General features: G+C 36.4%; 1 protein-coding gene and 1 long non-coding RNA gene across 6 annotated transcripts in view; both read left to right on the forward strand.

Annotated features, from left to right (window-relative positions):
• LOC139982271 (autophagy-related protein 101-like) overlaps nt 1-16,095 on the forward strand; it is a 47,867-nt gene that overhangs the window by 9,959 nt on the left and 21,813 nt on the right. For 2 of the 5 annotated variants that reach the window (XM_071994957.1, XM_071994959.1), the window contains one exon: nt 392-499. The exons of the other annotated variants lie outside the window; for them this stretch is intronic. In XM_071994957.1, the coding sequence (XP_071851058.1) occupies nt 392-499 (108 nt within the window). The remainder of the gene's footprint in view (nt 1-391; nt 500-16,095) is intronic. 5 annotated transcript variants of the gene reach the window in all.
• Nucleotides 7,260-15,573, forward strand: LOC139982280 (uncharacterized). Its single transcript, XR_011798097.1, has 2 exons — nt 7,260-7,753; nt 12,388-15,573. It is a non-coding gene; the product is annotated as an uncharacterized lncRNA (long non-coding RNA).

The raw sequence follows: 16,095 nt of genomic DNA on the forward strand, positions 1-16,095 counted from the left end.
TTAATTAAATCTTGGATCCACAGTCAGGCTACAGTTTAACAGCATGCAGTAGTGTTAAGACTTATAGAGTAGTACATTATGAACCAAACATGCAATCAGTGCATTAATGTAAACTGTTATCCAAGATGGCAGAATTAGAACCAGAATTGTGGTTTGTCTCTTCTGGTATTGTTATGTTAGCAAATTTACCGTACACATACTCGTCAACATGAATTTTTACAAGATCCTTCTTTTTTAACTTGTCATATCTAGGAACTCTAGTGTCAAATATGTACTCATAGTCATATTGATTCTGTTAGTACTCATACCCCAAGTCTGATTGAAAACCACCAAAATAACATGTATTTATTTGATATAAAATTAACAAATCTCTCAAATTTCCCCCTCACAGGTCAGATGCAACTCCCCAAGTTTAGACAAAAACCTACGACGAGAAGTCTCAGCTTTTAAAGATGTCTTACGATCTACAGATGTCAATGCAGGTCTCCAAAGTGGACAGGTGGGTTTCTCTGTTGCTATGGCAACTGTATTAAAGTTTTCCAGTTATAGGATTCCACTCGGTGATGTGGCATTGGTGGTGAAACTCCATCAAATTTAAAAATCAATATGAATTAAAAGTTAAAGGTAAAAGTCTCAATCAATGGAGATAAAGTGCCTTGCCCAAGAACACAACATAATGACCCAGTCTTGGCAAGACCTTCTGACATGACTTTGTAACAGTTAACCTCTGGTCATTGGTAAGTTGTCACATCCACACATCCAAGTTTGCACAATTCAAACAATCGCTCTACAGTGTGCCATATTTATGTGTTCCCCCGGGGGACTTCCCATAGGGTGCAGCTACAAACCAGGTCATGCAACTATATCTACAAGATACCTCTCAGGTCCCAATTGGTTCACCTGGGTAAAGAGCAGTGGTGATAAAGAGCCTTGCAAAAAGACACAGCATAATGATCTGACCAGGAGCTGAACCTGCAATCCAATAGATTGGAAATCCATGTGATCACAACACAGTACCTAGTGAATTCATAGCAGTGGTACCTTAGCTTATAATTATATTATTTTGGAATTCATTTGTTACTTGTGTATATGTAAGCTATGTTTGTCTAAGTGAGTAAAAGCAAAGTAATTAGACAAAGAACACTAGTGTAGATGTTTGTTATGAACTCACTGTGCAGAACTAATGGTATAGAGGAGTGCGCTTGATGTCACATGGGTCAATTGGGGTTACCAGGGGTCAAATTGTGAAAACTTTGTAAACACAATATCTCAAGAAGAAAAGCTTGAGCAGACCTGGTATTTAGTTTGTAGATGTACCACATTAAGTACAAGAAGCCTATTGTTTTAATGGAGGTCAAAGTTTAATTGGGGTCACCAGAGGTCAAGTTGTGAAAACCTTGTAAATATGGCATCTCAAGAGGGGGATCATGGACAAACCTCATATTTAGTCTGTAGAAGTACCACCTTGACTACCAGGAAACTTTTGTTTCTGGTTGAGGTCAAAGTTCATTTGGGGTCACAGGGGGTCAAATTTTGAAAACCTTGTAAACATGATATTTCAAGAATGAAAGCTTGGGCAGACCTCATATTTGGTTTGTTGATGTACCATATCAAATTTAAGGAGCCTATTATTGCTTTTGGTGGTGTGTCCATTAGAGCTGACAGGTATGAGTAATGCCTAGAGGTGCCCCTGTAGTGCCTATATTTGCATGTGTGTCTATTAGAGCTGACAGGTATGAGTAATGCCTAGAGGTGCCCCTGTAGTGCCTATATTTGCACGTGTGTCTATTAGAGCTGACAGGTATGAGTAATGCCTAGAGGTGCCCCTGTAGTGCCTATATTTGCATGTGTGTCTATTAGAGCTGACAGGTATGAGTAATGCCTAGAGGTGCCCCTGTAGTGCCTATATTTGCACGTGTGTTCATTAGAGCTGGTAGGTATGAGTAATGCCTAGAGGTGCGCCTGTAGTGCCTATATTTGCACGTGTGTTCATTAGAGCTGACAGGTATGAGTAATGCCTAGAGGTGCGCCTGTAGTGCCTATATTTGCACGTGTGTTCATTAGAGCTGACAGGTATGAGTAATGCCTAGAGGTGCCCCTGTAGTGCCTATATTTGCACGTGTGTTCATTAGAGCTGGTAGGTATGAGTAATGCCTAGAGGTGCGCCTGTAGTGCCTATATTTGCACGTGTGTTCATTAGAGCTGGTAGGTATGAGTAATGCCTAGAGGTGCGCCTGTAGTGCCTATATTTGCACGTGTGTTCATTAGAGCTGGTAGGTATGAGTAATGCCTAGAGGTGCGCCTGTAGTGCCTATATTTGCACGTGTGTTCATTAGAGCTGACAGGTATGAGTAATGCCTAGAGGTGTGCCTGTAGTGCCTCTATTTGCACGTGTGTTCATTAGAGCTGACAGGTATGAGTAATGCCTAGAGGTGTGCCTGTAGTGCCTCTATTTGCACGTGTGTTCATTAGAGCTGACAGGCATGAGTAATGCCTAGAGGTGCGCCTGTAGTGCCTATATTTGCACGTTTGTTCATTAGAGCTGGTAGGTATGAGTAATGCCTAGAGGTGCGCCTGTAGTGACTGTATTTGCATGTGTGTCCACTAGACATCCTTAAAAATAAGTGAAAATACTTGCAAAACAACCTCAATCATATGTTTAAGGCACTAAACAAGATCATCAAAAACTTAAAGCCTATAAACCGGCAAATCTACTTGAGCATACAATAACAATTAATATGCCTTCTGCCTTCATACCCACTAGTGGATATATAACTGCAACAGCAATTGCAAAACTCGGTAAATTACCTTTAAATATAAACACTATTGGATCTTGTGTTTTTCTTACAGGTGGCTGAAACAGTATGTATGCGATCGGGTCAATGCAGGACATTGTCAGTAACATTGCCACAGCAGAGTGGGTACCTCGTTTGCACCAAGATGAGGAAGATGGTACAATCATCAAGAGAAACCATGGGTTAGTGTAGATTTCTTGAAAGAAAAGATCGTTCAACAGCTTTATGGACTAGAAAGTTACTGTGAGAATATCTTGATAACAAGGCAGGCAAGGCAATACCACTCTCCCGGAAGGAGAACTTAGCCAAGAAAAAAAATCCCTTCCCGGTAGCTGGACTGTTTCACAGAAGTAAACTTCTGGAGTTTTACTCACAAGACCTCTAGCCACCAAGTTCCTAAACTACCCCCCCCCCCCCCTCTACCAGAGCCAAAACCTGCCAGTTTAAACAAAATTGAGCTTATCTAAGGAGAATGTTAAATCATTCTGAGCATATGATTTATTAATTAGATACTAAATGAGGAGATTCTTAATCAGGGAGTCAATGAGGTTTTCCATAATAATTGTGTTGTTGTTGCAATGAGAGAAGATAACATGTTTATACTCGGCACTGACTTCTCTTAGTACATTATTTTTAATAGTGTTTTGCATTGACATTAAGTGTTGGTATTCTTACCATTATCTGCTGTAGGAGTACCACTATACATAACATTAAAACAACGAAACTTAAAAGAAACCTAACAGACTCTTACAAAATTTTAGTGTGTAGAAATACCACTATATATAATAGTATAAACAATAAAAAATAAATAAAAAACATATCCTAGAATCATACTAAATTGTTGACTGTTGGAATACCACTCACTATACATACAATTAAAATCAATAAGTTATGACACTTTGAAAAATATCATGCGCTATGAATTCAGCTGGTGATTAAATGTCTGCTCATTGAAATTGACCAATAACAGGTACTTTTTATGTTTCTTTTGGCATAGACTAAAAGCTTTTCAAGTGGACATATTTAATTCCCGCCTATGAGATCTGGTTTAAAGTTGGAGGTGACAAGCAAGGATGGAGGAAACTTTAGGCAGATTTTCCAAAATAGCTGATTTCACCACAACACTGTTGTGGTCACCATATTTCCAGCTGATGACTTCAGAGCTAACCTCAAGGGATACAACAACACTGTGAGCAACTCATGGAGTTACCCAAAGTTGAGTAGAGTAAGTAGTTAAGCAAATGTAAGTTTACATTTCGTCATTAAGAAAAGGTACTAAACTTTGACTAAAAAGTGGCAATCTTACAAGCCTCTATCGGCAAGGAACTAATAGCTTCATTATCTATGTTTACATTTACGGAGAGGAGATACTACAAATCTTCATGTTTGGGGTCTACGGATATCTTCGTCTTGTTTATGGAATTACAGGAGCCAGTGGTAAATTCATTATTAGTTATGTAGGTTATTTGTTTTCAGACCAAATGTGTCAAGGTCTGGGACGGCAATTGTTTTTTATTTCTCTTAGTGGCGAGTAAAATTTATGAAGGGTCTTTGTTCAACAGTTTTCCAATTGGCTTTCCTTTTATTTTTGAATGGGCCAGAATTTTATCTGGGTTCCTTTTGATCCCCCCTTCCCCCACCCCCCTTCATGGCTAATCTACAGAAACCCAAATATACTGGATTGAATGCTTCACCATCAAAATAATGGCAGTTTGCTCTCTGTTGCTCAAGGCATTTAAATAACTGGGCAATTATCCTTATCTTTTAACATATATATATATATATATATATATATATATATATATATATATATATATAGATATATATATATTACTGTAGGCCTTCACGGTTGCCAATACTGTATCACTACCAAAGAGGAAATGAGGGTTCCATTGGAAGAGAGAGGTCGATGTCCTCTGAGATCACTGTACAATCTGAAGTAAAATGTGTAATCATACTGCCAACATGGGGAGAGACCATCAACAGCAAAAGAATTACTTCAATGTCATAGGTGATCATCTTTTTGAAGTTCCATTAGATCAGGTGAAGTAAAAGCACCTTTTTGGTTCCTTGCCTTAGCAAAAGGAAATCGGGTTTGTGTGTGTATGTGTGTGAGTCTCTGTGTGTGCATCTGTGACACTTGCTTGGGGACACTGTAACTCAACAAGGAAAAGTTGTACTAAACTCAGACTAGATATATAGATCCGCCATAGTGAGAAGGTGTGCCGTATTGTTTCTGGTGCCTGTGAAGGTCACCAAAGGTCAGTTAGAAGCCAAAAATCACATATTAAAAAAAAAGCAATAAATCCCATTGACAGGGTCAAGTTTGAATTTTGGGAGTAATTGTGAATGGGGTAGGGGATAGTTTCCAAACATAATGGTTATATTATCCAAGGTTAACAAAGTTCAATTAAGGGTCACAAACTAGCGGATGTTTTGGGCCTCTAGTTTGTGTGGAGATCTTCGTGTGCATAAAATCTGTAAGTTTCACTCAGGGTTCCTGCTGGCTGTTGCTAATACAATCCGACCCCCTCCCCCCCTCCCAGAAAAACAAAACAATTGGGCAATCTTGTGGGGTAAATGAACAAAATCCTATTGCAAGGTTGAAAAGGTATGTTTGAATAAAAAATACAGAAATCATGAATTTATTTTACCAGACTCATTTATTGCTATAACATATCTTGAAAAGCATACATGAAAAGCCTCAATAGGAGTGTTACAGCTAGAATGGGGTGATATTTCTCCCGTGGTTCAATCATTAAAAAAAACTTTGTCAGATTAAGCCAATATTTTCAGATAACTGTTTCAAGGGATGCAAATATTATAAACAAGTTGGTCCCAAATGGCTGTCCCAATCACCAAATTGTGTCAGAGGATTGAAAATACAATATATTGATATAAAAATTATACAGCAGTATGTCGACTCATATATAATGGACAAATACATTTTAATAAGAACTGAAAAGTCAAAGTTCTATTAAAAACATGTCATGTCATGACTCAAATCCTTGCTTTAAAATGTGCTGCTACACAACAAGTGTGAAGTTGACCAGAAAATACTGGATGATTTTCTGGATGAAGACCATGATCTTCTTACAAACAGTGGGATAAGCCAAGTTGAAAACATAGTATGATGCTATGTATGCTGACAGAGCTGAAATGAACCAACTGCTAGAGCCAACTTCTTCCCCATCAAATATTGTAAAGTGGGTTTATTCTGCATAAGTGGGACCATTTCCCTTGATGTAGAGGGCTAAATATTTAAATCTTATTATGAATTACATTTTAAGTATCAACTAGTTTAAAAGTATGATAATTTCGTTTTAACAACAGACAAACGACAACGGTCAGAGGTCTATTCTTGTTTTTACACCTAGAGGTTTTGATTAACCCTCTCCAACACACTTAAAATGGAAAGGTCTAACTTAAAATTGTCATTAATGATTAAGATGATTTTCTGAATGAATACCATGGTCTTCTTTCAAACAGTGGGGTAAGCTAAGTCGAAAACGTAAAACGATGCAATGTATGAAGACAAATCCAAAATCAACAGACTGCAAGATCCAACTTCTTCCCCATCAACAAATATTGTAAAGCAGGTTGATTCTCCATAAGTGGCACCATTTCCCCTGATGTAGAGGCTTGGGGGTCTTCATTCTATAAGCAAGAAAATGCACCATAATATTTTACATGGTATGGTATGGTACAGGTGATTATTGGTATCAATGTGGCTTTTAGTCACCCTACTTGAACCTGAAATAATTTGGCTTTCTACACCACTTTTTTAAATCCCATTTAAGTGTGATTTTAAGCAAAATGTGTCTGGTTTTAAATCGTCCGTAGGCCTTCCTGACGTTGAGTATAGTCTTTTAAGAACTCCTTTTTTTTCTAAAGTAGAATTTGTTTATGGGTCTGTTCACGTTAAAGCGCCCAAATTAGCATAAATGGCATTTGGAGCATTGTGACAAAATAATTAGAGATTCTAGAGATACAAATATTATCCCCATGGAGAGAGTCCACCTAGCTGTACCTACCATAGCATAGACAATTTCCTGAGATATGCATATGGTAGGCTATACTCCCAGAAGTGCCGAAATGTGGACGGAAAATGTTGCCGTTTTCAAACTGCAAAATTTGTACTTTGATCTATTCTTAACTCCAAAAGAGGATTACTCCAAATTTTGTCATGATTGAACTTTGTGGCTATAGGTTCCCTCTCATAAATATTTCAGAAAATTTCATCGATGAATTTGCGAATTATTGCGAAACTGGACCAGTGTTTCGGACATCACTTTTTCCGTCCACATTTATACACCAATTTATGAGTGGCATAGTTTGGGGTTAAATAACAAATGTTGAAAGTGGTGTGCCTTTTCAATACTGTCATAGTTGTATCAAATAAAATATATATCAGATGCATGTCCATTCAGCCACATTTTACTACACAATGAAGTTAAACAATCTCACAAATTCGGCTTAATTTCTCTAGTTTTCAACTGTTTATCATAAAGTAGCACCCCTGAAATGTTGACTTTCACAAGTCAGCTAATTCATCAAAATGTTGACGATGTTTGTCGGACAGTTTTGGGGGGGGGGGGTAATTGGGAACATCTACAATTTGTTGGTGTATAAAATAGCTCACCTACAATATGTCTAACTTCACCATCCTCCCAAAATCACTTTTCTAAAGGACATGTGACAACCCAAACTATCTTCAGCGAAAAGAAAGCATATGCATCCCTAGAGACAATAAAGATCTTAGTAGCACGTGCTATGGTTGTTTCTATTGTGTATTCTTCAAAATGTTCCATTCACTAATACATCATTGATATTCTTTTATTCGTTAAAGCATATGTATCGTTTATTAATCTTGTTTGTTTCATACAGTTTTATGGACACCTGTTACTAACAAGACTGGTGAACGTTTTATGCTAAATCTGGTCTCTGGTCTTTGGCAAGTAAGTAATCAATACATCTCATGTATAATAATTAATTTATCATATTTGCTGTATAACATAATGGAATTGTGATCACTAGCAAGAGCATGAAAATACCACTGAAGTGGTACTTGAGTCCCCGAAACATTTGTAACTCAGCGCACGCCACTGTAATAAACACAGCATGGCTTAGTTTTAAAGTAACAAACAGAAAGTGACGTCATCCGATGATCTAACTATAACTGTGATATATCAATAACTGTTTAATTGAGTCATATATCGGTTTTCAGTTGATGGTTACTGAAAGAGAAGTAGTATAAATAAAGTACTGACATATCGGATGAGTAGAGATAAGTGAGCAAAACACGCTGAGTGATTGGATAAAATTAATAGTAACAAATATTTTAGGCAATGGGTGGATTAAATATTGCTGAATATGCACTGTGGATTTGAGGTATATAGTCAACATATATTACTAACATACACTGAGTGGATTAAAGGGATGTTGTCAACAAATATTGCTTAATAGACACTGTGGATTTAAGGGATGTAGTCAACAGATATTACTTAATATACACTTAGTGGATTAAAGGGATGTAGTCAACAAATATTACTAACTATATACACAGTGGATTAAAGGGATGTAGTCAACAAATATCACTAACATACACAGAGTGGATTAAACAAATAGGTTCAACAAATATTACTAAATAAACACTGGATGGATTGAAGGTATATAGGCAACATATATTACTAAAATACACTGAGTGGATTGAAGGGATGTAGTCAACAGATATTACTAAATATATACAGTGGATTAGTGGGATGTAGTTAACAAATATTACTAAATATATACAGTGGATTATTGGGATGTAGTCAACAAATCTTACAAAATATACACAGGATGGATTAAAGGGATGTTGTCAACAAATATTGCTTAATAGACACTGGATTTAAGGGATGTAGTCAACAGATATTACTAAATATACACTGAGTAGATTAAAGTGATGTAGTCAACAAATATTACTAACTATATACACAGTGGATTAAAGGGATGTAGTCAACAAATATCACTAACATACACGGAGTGGATTAAAGAAATAGGTTCAACAAATATTACTAAATACACACTGGATGGATTGAAGGGATGTAGTCAACAAATATTGCTATATATGCACTGTGGATTTAAGGGATATAGTCAACATATATTACTAACATACACTGAGTGGATTAAAGGGATGTATTCAACAAATATTACTAACATACACTGAGTGGATTAAAGGTATGTAGTCAACATATATAACTAAATAAACACTGGATGTATTAAAGGGATGTTGTCAACAAATATTACTAAATAAACACTGATTGGATTCAAGGGATGTAGTCAATAAATATTACTGAACATACATTGAGTGGAATATAGTGATGTAGTCAACAAATTTTACTAAACAAGCAATAGGTGGATTAAAGGGATATAGTAAAGAAATATTACTAAACATACAATGACTGAATTAAAGGAATATAGTCAACAAATATTACTCAATATACATTGGATGGATTAAATTGATGCAGTCAACACATATTTTAAAATTTGGACTGAAATGATACATACAATTGGTTTATCAAAAACTTTAAAAAAAAAAAAAAATCATGCAATCAATGGACTTAAATTAACTTTATCAACACTGAATGAGGTACATTAACGTTATGTGGTGAGCAATCATTGCTAAAGATTGAATGAGTGGATTGGATCGATATAACTATTTTACATGATTATTCACTGTGTTGTCAACAGAACAATGTGGTGGATGCATGGTCTGTTACTTTTCTCCTTGCTCAAGTTCAGGATCAGTGAATTTCTAACAAATAAACAATATATTACAGAACATATGCCGTACATAGTGTAAGTTGATTTACGTGAAGTCTAATTATCGACACAATGTTACAAATACATACAGCAACGAGTAAATAAGAGAGGTCAGGTTCCAAGGGGGACTGGGATTCGTGGAGTCTAAAGTCCCAGTACTGGGTCATTTTGGGAAATGCTCGGGAAAATTTGGAGTGACAAGGGGCAATATGGTATATGGACAGTGCAAACACGAAGGCAAGGAACGAAAACTGAGATACTGTACTAGTAATGATTCAGTGTGTGGAACAGAGGGATTAGTGCACGAGTTAGGTCTAGTTAGGTAATCTAAAGATTTGGCAATTGAATGTAGCATACGGCTTTAATTAATCATTCCATAAGTCTGGATGAAGTTCCAATGTAGTAAACGCAGGTTACAAACCGTTTAATGGGTATAGTATAAAGTGTAGTAACAGTCACCGTGGTAAAGTGATGACGTATTAGTATACTGATATTACATACCTTACAGTGAGAGGTTTAAAGTCATGTAGAGAACAAATATAACTAAACAATCATGAACATATTGGTTTAAATGATGAAGTGAACACAAACTTCTCATCATCCAATGAGTAGGGTAAAGTGATAGTAATCAATCATATATCTATAACAACCCAATCAAGCACTCGGTAATTAAAGGTACATTAAAACAAAACACATATATCGGTACTTATCTATATTAGCGACTGAAAGTAATTTAGCAAACCAGTATAATGAATCATCAAACAGAAATTTAAAGTAGAACGATAGTGACAGAAAAAAAATCTCTCATTTTCATATATAATGTAGTTTATATGTAACCAAGCAACATATTTTTTTAATTTTCCAAATAGCACACCGGAAAGTTATAAAAAAGGGAATTAAAACATCGTTTTTTCGCCTCCGTAATTTAGGAATTTTCAAACACTGCAACGACCTTGAACAGCCCTCATGTCAGTGAATGACGTCACTGTGATGATCTTTTCTCTTGTGAACTGTTCAGTACGGAGCTGTGCGTGCATTTCGTGTCAGCATAACTGTTATTTTCCGGCGTAATGTTCAAGACATAAATAGATAATGAATATCATAGTGTTTCTTGATTTCTTCACCACGTGTTTACAAGTTTGTTTTTACGAAATTTGCGGCGATTTCGCAACGATTTCCCAATATCTGAAGAGGTAACTCGCAAGCTGACCCAAAGTAACGTAAATCTCAAGATCACGTTTTTGGCGGGTTTTATACAGTGATATATGAATGTGCTCACTTACCAGTCAAACTGGCACAATAACAATAGATGATAGTCTCAAACGTAGATTAGTATAACATCCGAAAGAAAATCCAAAGTTCTAAACAAAGTAGATTCGCTTGTATGCACTAGGCCTACTGTAAAACATAAACGTTCCTTGTTCCGTGCGTCATTAAATCCAACAGAAAGGTTTCATTGAGCTTGAAATACAACCGCATTTGAACTCAATCCAGTTGTTAGTCTAGTTCGAACAATTTTCTCACTACATGCAATGCCTATTGCGTTTATTCACATGCATGCCTCGTGGTTTGGGCTTCAGGAGGAATCGTATTCTAGCCCAACTTCACGTAGGTCCGCAAACGGTACTTTCACACTGTGCAAACATAAGTGACAGTGTGCGCTACCGTAATTAATACTTACACAATGTTTTGTTTCGCTCACACATTTACCATTCGTATTACATTTAAAGTGGTTTGGAGGGTATGAACACATCTCTGCCCCAAAAAACTCTGCCTAAGCGACGTCCATGCCCCAATTGAAATTTGAACGTGGATTCTCTCCTCACATAGTCATTAGGTTATTCACGTCTGACATGTCTTCCAGTTCCAACACTTACTGTTGCATTTATCGGGATATATATAAATAATGCGGCATAAAAGCATCAATCTTTCAAACTTTTATTACTTTAGTGACCTTGCCACACGCAAATTTCAATTGGGTCCGAGAATCATCTTCTGTGAAGTGGACAGAACAAACTTTCACATTCTTGCCATGAGAAACTCCTGGTGCGATGAAGTCTTTCCTGGTTCTCCTCACAATCGTATCCAGAGTTTCCGATATCTCTCACTACTTTTTCCGCTTGGAAAATTGAAAAAAACTTATTGTAGAGTCCACATTCGTTATGTTGCATCCCCCTACAACGCAATTTCTTGGATTTTGCTAGTGGTTTACGTTGTTTGTCGAGTCCAATATAGAGTAGGTTGCAACTAAACTTACACACTAAGTGCACACTGCTGAAGTACACTCACGTTGTTATCATCATAATGACGTCACATGTCACTGTAGATCACGTGATCATCATATCGCTTTTCGCGAAAAGCCCAATTTTTGTTTAAAAAATCAACGAGTTTAGGAATTTTTTTTAAGCCTTTCCCAACATCGGATTGACTTGAATTTTCACATGTGTAAAATGGAAACCAACTAGAATACTCTTGAATAAAATCGTATTTTTTCGTCGATGGTGAAAAATCACTATCGTTCATCTTTAATATTGATGTATTCCCTTCTTAACACAATATTTATCATTGATGGTAAGGATTAAATGTTTAAAGAAGAAGCAACAGTAACTTATTAGTAAACATTAGTCCTTTGTATAAAAGTTTCCACTCTTATAAATCCACATATCTTAAGTTATGATTCCCCCCCCCCCCGACCCCTCCTCCTCATGAAAAAACCTAAAACAATGTAACTGACTAGGCCTATAACCCACGCATTCCATGTCCAATATTTTTCTTCTTCGTCCTGTAGAAGGTAGGAAACTGGTAGATGACTCCAACAAGCACTTGTTTCTGAAGACAACCTGATATGATCCTCCTCAAATCTCAGCAATTTCAGCGCCTTCAAAGTAAAGCTGTGCGTTTGGTGTTTTCTTGCGGACGTGATCGGCGCTCTTCCAGCTACTGTGTACTCTACACTGGCTGCTGGATAAGGACAGGATAAGGTACAAGTTCCTTGTGTATGTTTTTAAATCTCTGCATGGTGAGACTCCCAGCTATCTGATCGATTTCTTTCTTAGTATAATTCTCCTCTAAGTAATGTTGATGGTTTGAGACGTAGACTGCGCTAATCATCTAATACCACCAGACTCATGGTTCCATACTCAAAGCGTAAAACTGGTGATAATTTTTTTCAAGTTATTGGTCCCCGTCTCTGGAACCAGCTGCCTGTGGGTATTCGTGAAGCGGCTTACGTCTCGGTCTTCAAAGGTCTCATGAAAACATTTTTATTTACAGCGCAGTAATGTTTGTATATTTTGCTTGTGTTTAAGATTGGTGTTTGTTTTTATCGTGTAAGTTATTTTTGTTTCTGTAAAGCACTCTGATCTTTTGTAGGGCGCTCTATCAAATACATAATAATTATAATAATCATAATAACAATAATAATAATAAATGCTCAGTACTACCACACCAAGGAAGATGACTAAATCACAGAACTGTTAACAGTGGCGATAAAATACAGGAAGTGAAGCATAAACACATCCATCATGATGTCACCAGTAATTGATAAAACCTAGGCCCTCGGTATCTATATTCTCTTTGGCATGCATGCATCCATACCTTACCCCCTCGCTACCTCTTCTCTATAACATAGTGCCTCTAGTCTGATCTCGAACTAGTCTTGCTGCCTTCTTTTTTCATTTACCTTCAGTGGTGTAAGAGTTATTATCCACCGCTTGATTCATCGAAAACCGCCTTTCTGAATTTTGCATAGGACGAACTGGGAGGGTGAGGGAATTTGGATCGATATATGTATATATAATTGTGGCCATCGTCTAGGTTAGTTTTTTGCATTTTCATCACCATCGCTGTTTTTATATATTGTGTAGATATTTCTTTATATTTCTTATTTAGGGAACTGCTTTATAGACATGTTTTTTTTTTCTCATTAAAATCACCATAATGGTTTTTAACTAACTAGGTTCGATGCTGATATTCCAAATTTTATCATTCTGTTAAAAAATTATTGTCTGATATTACTTCATCGGTATTTCTTCCTCTACCGATTATAGAGAATGAAACATTAATGTCAGAATGACGTATAAGTTACACTCGAAAAGAGAAAACACATGTGTGACAACAAAATCAACATTTTTATGAAATTGTACTTGATGGAGTAATTACAAAGAAAATGGAATCTAGATGAGTTTGGCTCACTCAGTTTTGAGATTTTTACATTGTGACATAGGTATAGTTTGAAAGAAGGATTATTTAACACTGTAGATAAAGTTAAGGTTCGTGGTAGTGGTAGAGAGACGTGGGCTTTCAGGTTTCTAATGTGTAATTGAACTTGTTTCAGCAGTGGTGTGGGTGTCAAATAAGTACAAACACCACCAACATGACACCAGGAATATTGAAGAATGGACTCTCTCATTAACAGTCTTGATGGAGTTAACCTCTGTGGCAATTACTTTAGCTATTTCGATTGTGATATAAATATAGTACTTGGAGAACGATAATCGGTACGTGAGTGGATATGGATGGTGTCAGTCAAGGATTCAGCATTGGAGTAGAGAGTATGTGACGATTTAATTACGCCATCGACATGTCCACACAGAATCAGTACTTCTTCTCATCTCTTGGACAGTTACAAGTATCTTACGATTTAGAACAAAAAGAAAATCGAAAACTTCACCACAAATGTGTAAAAAATGACGAAAATAATAATTGGTAGAATACACATTTCAGAGGAGTGATACAACTATTAAATTATGTAGATACTTTTATTTCCATTAACAATTAAGTGTAAAAGTAAGTTTCTTTATGAATCATGAATTTAAAAATTATGAACATGAGTTGTACATTCTTTACATTGTAATTCATTTTAATGTATATATTTATTTTTACGAATTAATGAACTTTGCTGATATAAGTGTAAACTCTTTGATGTATTTTGTATATGTCATACAAAATATTAAGGAATGACAATATTGTGAGAGTGTTCGGCTTCTTAACGTTTTCTGTAAAATATCCATTGCATAGACACAATATTAAGACAATATTATCATGTGATTGCTTGTAAATTGTACTATAGTCCTTGTAAATTATACTCATCTTTGACTGATTTCCCAGAACCTCATGTAATCTTACATGAACGGTTGTCATATTACACTACTCTGATTGGTGGAAAGTGAACATGTGATGGTTATACTTCAACATTTTTTTTCTCAAACGACGATGTTTCATTGTATGTAAAAATCTTTTAAGTTTTAATAAAGGTTGAAGTAAATCATCTGTGAATTTACTATTTACTTCATTAACACCTTAATTGTTTTTGTGTTTTCAACTTTAATTTGTCCCGCGTGATATCACCAACTTTAAAATAGGGCCTTACTTGACCAGGAGTTAAAGGTCAAAAGGTCAATTAATTGATAGACCCATTCAGAAATATTCTCTACGGATGTACGGAAGTGCACAAATGAGCGGAGATGTAAAACTTCGAAACAGGTGATTAGGTTAATGGACGATTCATGTTACACGGCATGGTGGGGACTCACATATGTCCTGACGAGGTATGGGTGCCAGGGAACTTGATGCGCAGCGTCAATAGCCAATGACTCTGTGCATGAGAAAATGCGTAGTTTGACGGGCACCGTAGTTGTAGCGGACAGATGCACGGACAACGTTCCAACCTGTGGGTAAATCATCTGTCGGAAGTTCGTCAGACCAGTGATACAACTTAATTAATTTTCGAGCAGTGGCTTATTCAACTGTTTATCAAACAATGCATTCACTGTACGGCGCAACGCTGCAGAAACACGAAGAATTGATATACTACACTGGATGGTTATATTGTTTTCCCCTCTTTATTTTTGAAATGCACGATGTATATGATTTCACCTTTCTATATTAGTTATACTTCCTGTTAACGTATTTTTTAACACCTTTTTATAAATTTTATATTAATTCTGTAATGAATAAATGAAATCAAATCATGTGCTGCTGCTTCCTCATTTATTACAAAGCAAGACATTTACACTCTTTCAGTGCCGTGCGCAAAGGATCACCGGGAAAATACCTCCGAACCTTTCCCACATACAAACTTTCTATCATCATTCGGGTAAAATGTGCAGTCGGGTCATTTAAACATTCAACCGGGAAAATTAGTTCACGTGAACTACGGGTGCATGCCTGTCCTTTTTCAGCCTCACACAAAATATTTATTAGTGTAACCTTGGTTTTAAAGAGATAATAATATAGACCTAAGTTAAGTTATACTTAGGATAAATGCACAAATTGATGACTACAATTTGATTTTTTCGCTGGATGAAGGGAAGGGGGGGGGGTGGAGGGTGCACCCATACCTCTAACATTGGAGTAGAGTTTACATTTCCCAATGTTGCACCCCTTTATAGAAATCATTGATTCGCCTCTACTAGCAGAACTTCAACTTCCGTAAAGTTTCAGACCCATAAGATAACCAGTCGGGAGAGGAGAGCATCCCCCACCCCTACCATCT

Source organism: Apostichopus japonicus, chromosome 16, assembly GCF_037975245.1.
Source record: "Apostichopus japonicus isolate 1M-3 chromosome 16, ASM3797524v1, whole genome shotgun sequence".
NCBI classification, from domain to species: Eukaryota; Metazoa; Echinodermata; class Holothuroidea; order Aspidochirotida; family Stichopodidae; genus Apostichopus; species Apostichopus japonicus.